Source organism: Dipteris shenzhenensis, chromosome 16, assembly GCF_047967505.1.
Source record: "Dipteris shenzhenensis isolate YYH24624 ecotype China chromosome 16, Dip_SZ_1.0, whole genome shotgun sequence".
Classification (NCBI taxonomy): domain Eukaryota; kingdom Viridiplantae; phylum Streptophyta; class Polypodiopsida; order Gleicheniales; family Dipteridaceae; genus Dipteris; species Dipteris shenzhenensis.
This window is the reverse complement of record NC_141611.1, coordinates 19,109,365-19,119,461: the sequence shown is the minus strand read 5'-3', so window position 1 is coordinate 19,119,461 and position 10,097 is coordinate 19,109,365. Positions and strand designations below refer to the sequence as shown.

Below are 10,097 nucleotides of genomic sequence, written 5' to 3'. Positions count from 1 at the left end.
CTCTATTCCAAGAGGGCAGACCTGTAGCTTTTGAGAGTAAGAAGCTAGACGACACTCAGTATCGTTGGCCCACACTCGAGAAGGAACTTTATGCTGTAGTGTATGCTCTTAAGGTTTGGAGACACTACTTGTATGGTTCAAAGTTCCTTGTATTGACTGATCACCAGTCAATTAAGTATGTGTGTGATGGATCAGAATTGAGAGGAAGGAAAGCTAGATGGGTTGAGCTAATGCAGGATTTTGATTTCAAAATACGTTATCGTAAGGGTTCGTTGAATAGTGTGGCGGATGCCTTAAGTCGAGTTAAGTTTGTAAATGCTTTGTCATTTACGGAAATATCCTCAGACCTATTTCAATCCTTGAGAGGGCTATACGCAACTGATAGTCATTTCAGTTCTTATTGGCAGAGAGTCCAGGATGGGAGCTCCATGGTTGACCTGGACTCAGGGATTGTGCCACCTAGGATACAGGCGACAGGAGGTCAGTGGATGATTAGGAACGGCTTGCTGTTCCGGAATGAAAAGATTTGTGTGCCTGATGTTCTAGACCTTAAATCCAAGATTCTCTGGGAGTGTCATGATGCTCCTAGTGCGGGACATCCAGGTATACATAGGACTCTGTCTCTTGTGAAGCATACCTTTTATTGGCCTAAGATGCGTGCATTTATAGAGAACTATGTGGTAGGTTGCCGAGTTTGTCAGGTTACTAAGGCTGAACACCTTAGAAGCGCGGGCTTATTACAGCCATTACAGATTCCAGGTAATAAATGGGAAAGTATTTCCATGGATTTTATTACTGGTTTACCTCGAACGCGCAAGGGTCATGACTCTATTTGGGTCATAGTAGACCGTTTGACAAAAATGGCTAGATTCTTACCTACAAGAACAACTATTTCAGCTGTGCAGTTAGCTCACGAGTTTGTGGACCACTTGTTCAAGCTGTATGGTTTGCCATCTGACATAGTCAGTGACAGGGACTCAAAGTTTACAAGTAACTTTTGGACACTTGTATTTGAGAAGTTGGAAACTACTCTAAGTATGAGTTCCTCGGATCATGCACAATCCGATGGCAGTACAGAGAAGGTCAACCAGTTGGTTGAAGACATGCTTCGAGCATATGTATCTAAGAGACAGTCTTCATGGGAAGATTATCTACCCATGATTGAATTTGCTTACAACAGTGCAAAGCATTCTAGTACAGGTTACAGTCCTTTTATGCTTATGTACGGGTTTCAACCTAAGTCACCAGTTATGGTAGGATTAAAAGGGATTCAAAATGATGCTGCTAAGAACTTCTTGCAAGACATGCAGGAAATGTTGCAGTTTGCCAAGGAGTCTATTAGAAGTGCCCAAGATCGGGACAGATTTTATGCTAATAGACATCGTTCACCCAGAGAGTTCTCTGAAGGAACGATGGTATATTTGAGAATTCCTAAGGAATCCAAGAGCCTAAGTACTGGTTTGGTTCCGAAATTATCCCCCAGATACTGCGGTCCTTTCAAGGTCATTAAAAGAATTGGACCAGTTGCATATTGACTAGAATTGCCTCCTGATGTTAAAGTACATCCAGTCTTTCATGTCAGTAGACTGAAAGAAGTATTGGGTGCAGATGATCAACTTGTTTCTCCTCATGAGATTATAGAAGTTACAGATTTGACTTTTATTCCTCACGAACCTGAATCTATTCTTGAATTTCGTGAAAGACAGATTCGAAATCGTACTATCACGGAATACAAGATTAAGTGGAAGGATCGTGTTGAGGAGGATGCAACATGGGAGACATTACAAAACCTCCAAAGAACATTTCCGGATTTCTTAGCGCACTCAGGAGTGAGTTCTTAGAGGAGGGGGAGTATGTCATGTGCACGGATTGGTATATGACGTGTACTAGGTACACAGGACTAGCTCAGGTTAGCCTGGGGAGGCTTAGAGCTAGGCAGGCTTGATTCTCGGGTTGAGTAGCAAGGGTACGAACTATTTATAGGTCTTCGCTATTTTTGGCGCCGGGGCCCGAGTCTATAAAAGAGGCCCAGGGGGTTCAGTTCTCAGTGTGCAGTTGGGAGCAAGTCTCGTTCCCAGGTGCTAGGTCTGATCCTGGATTGTGTCGCGGACGCGCGCCTGCATCTTAGCGTAGCCCAAGGCCCAGTGGCAGATCCAGGGCTTCACAGCGCCACCCGGTGGTATGGGACACCAGGCTGGTTTGGATCTGATTGGGAGTTCGTGCCAGTAGCTCAGCTCGTGGCTCGGAGGGGACATCTTCTGATTCGGGATCACATCCCGTAGATGTCACGGTTGGGTGGTGAGCAGCCTGCTCAGATCTGATGTTGTGTGTGGTTTGTTTGCAGATCAGGGGTTTCAGGAGTGCTGGGACGTGTCATACATACATATATATATATATATATATATATAGTTTGAAACATGAAAAACTAAATGGAACCCTTACACTTATGTACCGCTTCCTATAAAGATGCAAAATTACACTACTGTGAAAATAAGCATCTTGAGTGTCGGGTTAGTTGACACTGCATTTACATCCTCTCATATCATGTACTTTTGGAATTTGATTTTTATATTTGGTCCTGCCATTACTAGCAGATTCACCCTTGGAGTTGCTAGCAGGCTCTGCGATGTATTTACCATTCTCACGGAGAATGTTATTGAACTTGGATCCTTCCTTGCCTTCCAGGATTTGGTGGGGTATTGCTTATGGGTCCTTGCTCCCGTGATATGCCCAGGTTTCCTCTGGAGGCAGAGCCTTGACTCTTTTGGTCTTCTTGCAATCCTTCCTCTTTAGCATCATATTCAATTTCAGACTCAATAGGCTGCCAACATTGTACTCTGGCTTGGATTTCCTCATCGTTCAGTGACAGCTTCCGTGATTGTGTTATTTATTTCCACCATCCACTCTTCTCTTATCTGATGATATCTTTGCCTGGTAATGAGCTCTTGCATCGTCCTTTGTGTCTGACATGCATTTTGCATTGATCACTTCTTACTCTTTAAACTTGTGCGGTTTTCATCATCAGTACACTTAGTACCGAGGCATTAACCTCATATACTTGACCCACAGATCTCTTGGCACTTGCATCAGTGCCACACGGATGAATTCATTAGCATGCAAGTGCTATATAGAGCAATATCATTGGTTCATTTTCATGTAAAAAAACATTCGTGTAAACGTTAGCATCAAGGCGGCCACATCACAGTCCATATGACCCTCAGATTCTTGCCCACAGGTATGGGTGCCCCATTGTATTGCTTAGGACACAAGCACTAGCCACCTTCTCACTCTGCCCAGATTAACCCATACTTCGAATCAATGGACATGTCTCATGACAACCAATGCATACCGTTCCTCCCTTGTATTCAAAGAAAGATCGTTTAGCTTGCAAATATATTATTGCTATGAGAATGTTTCATTTCCCCCTCCAAAAAAAAATGCACGCTACCTTCAATGTTCGTCCACCAACTGTGTCCTGGCTTCTTCCATGCTTGTTCTTTCACTCTCATTGCCTCAACCTCCACGTCCTCCTGCATGTCAGTATCTGCAAAGATGTTAGACATCAAAACATAAGCTGCACCATCCTTTTCATCCAATTGCAATACATGTTGAAAAGCCAGTCTTCCAAGCTCCACATTACTCCACTTTTGACAAGCACCCAACACAGTAAGCCACAGCACAATATTAGGATGAATAGGCATCTTCTTCACCATCTCTACCGCCTCATCTAATTGGCCTGCACGACCAAGAAGATCAACCATGCCACTGTGGTGCTCAATTGTTGGAGTGATGCCATAGTCTTTGCTCATGGCCTCAAAGTACTTCTGGCCCTCATCCACTAGACCTGTGTGACTGCAAACAGTAAGCACAATGGAGAATGTGACCCCATCTGGGTTTACCCCTTCTCTCATTCTCTCAAGCATATGAAAAACAATGTCACTTTCTCCCACCTGGGCATACCCTGCCATTAGTGCATTCCATGAGACTATGTCTTGACCTGGCAGCTTGTCAAACGCTTCCAGTGCTTCTGCAAGCGCAGCACATTTGGCATACATATCGACCAAGGTGTTCCCAACCAAAAGATGTATTTCCAGCACCTTTCTGGAAATCTCGGTGTGTATTTCTCGACCCTTGTCTATGGCTCCTATGCTGCCACAAGCTTTCAAGCTGCAAACAAATGTGTGAGCATCTGGAGAGAGACCCTGCAGTTGCATCTGTTCGAGACAGTTGAGCGTGTGCTCACCAAGACCATGCTCAGCATATCCTGCCATAAGTGCAGTCCACGAGACCTCATTTTGAACTGGTAACTTGTCAAATGCTTCCCGTGCTTCTGCAAGCGAGCCACATTTGGCATACATATCCACCAAGGTGTTGCCAACATTAAGATGTTTTTCCAGTCCCTTTCTGGAAATCTCAGTGTGTATTTCTCGGCCTTTGTCTATGGCTCCCATGCTGCCACAAGCTTTCAAGCTGTAAACAAATGTGACATCATCTGGACAGAGACCCTCCCATTGCATCTGTTCAAGACAGTTCAGCACATGCTCACCCAACCCATGCTTGGCATATCCTGCCATAAGAGCAGTCCATGAGACCTCATTTCGAACTGGCAGCTTGTCAAATGCTTCCCGAGCTTCTGTAAGTGACCCACATTTGGTATACATATCCACCAAGGTGCTGCCAACCAGAAGATGTTTTTCCAGCCCCTTTCTAACAATCTCAGCATGGATTTCTCGGCCCTTGTCCATAGCTCCTATGCTGCCACAAGCTTTCAAGCTGCAAAGAAATGTGACAGCATTGGGGCAGAGACCCTCCAGATTCATCTGTTCGAGACAGTTCAGGGCTTCCTCACCAAGCCCATGCTCGGCATACCCTGCTATAAGTGCAGTCCAAGAGACCTCATCTCGAACTGGCAGCTTGTCGAATGCCTCCTGTGCTTCTACAAGCGAGCCACATTTTGAGTACATATCCACCAAGGTGCTGCCAACGAAAATATCTCTTTCTAGCCCCTTTCTGGTAATCTCCGTGTGCATTTCACGGCCTCTTTCTGCATCTTTCAGCCTCACACAAGCCTTCAGTACGGCCACAAAGGTATACGTGTCAGGATGTACAGAATCCTCTTGCATTTTGTGGTAGAGGTTGAGGGCATGCTGCGATTCCCCACATTCAATATAACCCGAGATGAGAGAATTCCAAGAATACACATTCCGATTAACCAACTTGTTAAAAACTTGCTGAGCATCGCACATGCTTCCAACTTGGACCAACATTGGGACGAGGTAGTTCCCGAGAGATCTATGATCTTCCAACCCACTTTTGCACATGTAGGCATACAAGCGCTGGGTATACGCTACATTTTTCAATGTTCTGCACTTATGCAAGATAGAAGTAAGGTCCTGGAGTGAAGGCAGCTGGGGCATCTGTTCGATTGACATGAGTGCCTCCTCGAAGCTGAGCGTTTCCCATTCACTCTTGTCGTGCACTTCTTGTGCTTTAGATGCATTCATCTTTACTACAGATCTGAAGCTTACCTTACCACACTCCTCCACCGAGTCAGGGTCTTGGGCCTGACCAGAGAATGCTTTGGTCCTTTTCTCAAGCATGTCATTAACATTGTACCAGCCATCTATCCAGAGCGACTCGTTTGTAATTTTAAGCCTGAAATCTGGGCAGCTTGGGTTCACCTATTGTCAAGAAACTCTATCAGGCTAGGCAATTTACAGCGTTATCTATGCAAATTATGCAGTACACTTACGTTGCTCTCTCGGTTGTGAAGCACCTGAGCGAAGCCGGACGTATGAAAGGGATATGTGGCTCCTCCGCTGCATATGCTCGTCATCATCTCGTTGACAAGTGAGTTGTTACTCAATATGTTGTCCTACTTCCATGAACATCACGTCAACACATTGAAGCATATTGGGTTATCACTCAATATGTTGTCCTACCTCCATGGAGACTGCAAACATCTATTGAAATATACTGGTTTCAATAGCTTCATCTCGGTAGCTCCTATGGAAGAAGGACTGCATATTCTCTTTAAGCCAAGTTCCCAAGGAGGATCCCAGAACAATATATGCCATGTGAATGGTTCTTTGATTTGGCTATGATGTGACTTTCAAGAATACTTCCTGCAAAAGTCACTCTTCTCAAGTGTTGACTCTTCTCAAGTGAATACTTTCAGTTGTTGATATATGCTTTCTCCATGCTTATGATCTTCCTCCACTCCCTCTCTCCTTTTTCCAGGGTCTCCCTTTTGCTATAACACATTCTCCATGTCTTTTTCACCTCTCATCCTATCTTGCCTCAAAATTCACACAGTGACCCCTTAACCCTTGAACGAACACAAAAAAACATCTCTCTCTCTCTCTCTCTCATGTCTCATGTCAAAATATGTCTAATCCTTTTTTTAAAGGAATACATTGACTTGGATGGTAACAAGCCCCCCTTTGGAGGATCAAACATGGCCTTTGGCTTAGATGGGGATAGCTTTTCTTTTCTTTTTTTTGGGGGGGGAGGGGGGAGGAGGGGGGGGGGGGGGGGGCGGCAGGGGACAGGGGGATAAAATGTAATAAAGCCCTTGCCATGCACAACATTCCACACTCCATCTTTCATAAGTAGAAGACGCATCTTTGTTTGCCATGTAGGGAAATTTTTACCATTAAACTTCTCGAACGAAATGGTAGTTTATTTGGAAGACTCCATGGCTGGAAAAGAGTAGAAATGCAAGTGTAACTTGCAAGGGCTATAACTTTTCATAGAGTACTTGGATTGCAATGATGTAAAAATGAAATTTGTAGTACTCAAGGTCCTCTACAACTTTGTTGAAGACACAAAGCCGTTATTCCACTTCTAGATCCAGATAGAAGCATCACATCATCTGTAGGTCACAAAAAGATGTAGCTGAATGAAGGAGAAGAGAGGTGGCAGATATGGCGTGGAGAAGAGAGCTCAAGGAAGGAGAGAAGAGGGTAGCCTTCCAAGGAGGAGGAGGTAGAGTAGCTTCATTGGCCTCCCTCACCTCAACCTCTTGGAAGGGAAAGGAAAAGAGAGAGCAGGGCTAGGAACATGGCTCTGATACCACATGAAAGATCATAGTTGTAGGGAGAGAAGCAAGCTAACACTAGGAATGGAAAGAAAAGATAACGAGCATAATGGAAATAAAATGGAAAGAAAATGAAAGCAATGGACAAAAACTCACATGATACCAAAGAGCTTGATGTTGACTGATGTGATAGACAATAGACAAGTACAACACTATATAGTGTCCCACTAGACTCTAGAAAGTCACAATGTCTATGGGATATCTCCCAATATGACACGTGGCATGTCTAGGACTCACTAGACTATAAAACCACACCTAGAACACTCATTTTAGACTCACTTTGGCTGCATATTCCAATAATAATATGAATTTTTTAGCCTGATTACTTGTAACATTACTATTTTTGTATATCATTGAGTCTCCAATCCATGATTCGATGCATATTATTTAAATATTGTTTGTATATTTAAAATTCAAGTTGGTAATATTTAAGGTGATATGTGTCATGTTGGTACGCTTTCATGAGATATTGTTTAAATATTTTTTATATAAGAATTGATGCGATAAGTGTCATGTTGAATTTAATTGTTTAATTCGGTATACATGATATAAAACAATTCTATCTACATGCCCTTTTTTAGGTTAAATATGAGCAAGGAGGGAGAGAATGTTCTACCAAAGGATTCTCCCCAACCACAACCAAAGGATCCTCCAATTCATGAGGATGTAGAAGCACCATTTGTGCCTCAAGAGGCCGATTTAGCAGACCAATAAATCACACTGAGGCTCAAGCTATCTTGCAGGCCCAAAGAGAGATGTTGGGAAGGGAGGGACTGGGTATGTTCGCCACTGGTCCAGTGGATGATGGCAGCGTGCAAGGCGATCAGCTCTCTTCGACAAGTACAAAGACTTTGTCCATCGGAGTTCGTAAGAAAAACCTTATTTCTTCAATTCGAAAATGCTAGAAACAAATATGCACAGCCCAAGTTGTCAAACCTGCATAGAGGTGGAAGGGAGCATCCCCAACAACCAGTAGGTACCCATATTCTTCATTTAGCAAGTGTACATCTGTGACATCTTGCATTGACATGTGGATTGGAACGATAAGCATCACCTGTCAGGAACAGAGAGCAAGAGTAGAGAACGGAGAGCCCATGTCCCTAAGGCCTCGCGTGCTAACTCCCCAGGCACATATTGACCTTGTTGACTTGGCAATGTCTACCATACCTCTTCGTCAATAGGGTGTTACTGTCGAGGAGATACAAGCTCGCCTTGCATCTCAAGCCAAAGAGTGAGGACTTGCAAGCATGCATATACACGCTGGAGGCTGAGCTTGCACGCTACAGAGATGCTTTTGGGGACTTGGATGCCACTAAGGATATTGACAAATTTGATTTTGAGGACCTCACCAATCTAGATTCTCAGGTTGCAGGACCAAGCACTCAGGGAATTACAAATATGGGACCTAGTACATCTGGTCTCGCCGCTGAGGATTTTGTGCACCAATTGTAATACAAACCGATTGTACTTTATACTACATAACTCTGTAAAGATCATCTTGAAATATAATGATCCGAATTAAGTGAATAATGTGGATGACATGGATTATGTGGATTAAGTGGATTAAGTGGTTTAAGTGGATTAAGTGGTTTAAGTGGATTAAGTGGATTAAATAGTTTAAGTGGTTTAAGTGGATTATGTGGACTTTTGTAAAACTAATGTAAAGTTATATTGATCCGGATTAAGTGCATAATGTGGATTATGATGGATTAAGTGGATTAAGCGGATTAAGATGGATCAAATAGTTTAAGTGGTTTAAGTGGATTAAGTGGTTTGAGTGGATTAAGTGGATTAAGTGTTTTAAGCGGATTAAGTGGTTTAAGTGGATTATGTGGACTTTGTAAAGTTAATGTTGAAATATATTGAAGTGGATTAATGCACATGATAGCTAGATCAACCCTTGCGACTTGAAAATATAAACTTCGATTGCACATATATGATGATTGTTCTCCCCTTTTTCTCGATGTTGCCTTGAAAGTATTTGCAAGTCACAAGGTTGGCTCTAGCTATTATGTATACCAAATCATCTACAAACTGAATAATTATAACATAACAATAGAACTCGTAGCCCATAAGTCATTACCTTTCAAGTACAAAATTAGACGAGATGGATATGAGCATATGCTCTTTTCCATCGCTTAACATATTCTCTTATCCATCCCCTCACATGCAACATACCAACCTAATATTTAGAGCTTTACCCTGTGCTTTCAAGTACAAAATGAGACAAGATGGATACCAGCATATGCGCCCTTCCATCGCTTAACCTATCCTCCTACCATCTCCTCATGAGCAACATACCAACCTACATAAATAGAGCTTCATCCCTCGCTTGCAAGTACAAAATGAGATGAGATGGATATGAGCATATGACTCTTCCATCACCTAACATATTCAAAGTTTCCATCCCCTCATGTGTAACATACAACACTCTATATTGCATTTAACATAGGTATGATATCGTCTATCTCTTTGACTTCACTGTTGTCACACTGAGTAGCTCAAGCTCATCTTCTTCTTCGCTAAATGCACCCTCGGCAACTATTTTTGTAGTCAACCATTGCCCAGCAATTCTCATTACATTGGCTTCACTTTACTGCTCTAGCTACAACATTGAACCCTTTCAACAATCGTAGATTCCCAAAGCAAAAAACCAAATCTGTAGAGCTTGATGGCTTTAAACGATTGCATCTCTTTGAATGAATAAATCGTATGCACTCCGATTTCGTTCACATGCATCTAATGATGCAGCAACACAGAGTGCATGTGTTGCAACATGTTGTAACTCCAATGTCTCTCCACCATATTCCTTCCACCAAGTAGGTGCAATCATCATCTTATAGCATCAAGATTCTAGGGATCTCCAAAAGAGCTTTCACGATTCGTATACCTCACTCGTTGTTGGTAGGCCAATTTGCCTTGATCTCCTGGAAGCAAGTTCTTACAAAAGTAACTTATGACTTATGGATTATGCGATTGAGCATGCTTTTGATATTGT

The 10,097-nt window shown here is 42.9% G+C and overlaps 1 protein-coding gene across 1 annotated transcript; it reads right to left on the bottom strand.

Moving 5' to 3' along the window:
* Positions 1 to 2,537: 2,537 nt before the first annotated feature.
* On the bottom strand, positions 2,538 to 6,015 carry LOC147892656 (pentatricopeptide repeat-containing protein At5g27110-like). The gene is made up of 2 exons (XM_087386710.1): positions 5,777 to 6,015; positions 2,538 to 5,681 (listed from the first exon to the last, which is right to left on the bottom strand). Exons 1-2 carry the CDS (start codon positions 5,837 to 5,839, stop codon positions 3,381 to 3,383), a joined length of 2,364 nt encoding a protein of 787 aa, XP_087242836.1. The 5' UTR covers positions 5,840 to 6,015; the 3' UTR covers positions 2,538 to 3,380.
* Positions 6,016 to 10,097: the final 4,082 nt, after the last annotated feature.

Coding starts and splice junctions, on each gene's coding strand:
- LOC147892656 (XM_087386710.1), bottom strand. CDS start 5,839: ATGATGACGAGCATATGCAGCGGAGGAGCCACATATCCCTTTCATACG. Junction 5,682..5,776: donor ATACGTCCGGCTTCGCTCAG/GTGCTTCACAAC, acceptor TCTTGACAATAG/GTGAACCCAAGCTGCCCAGA.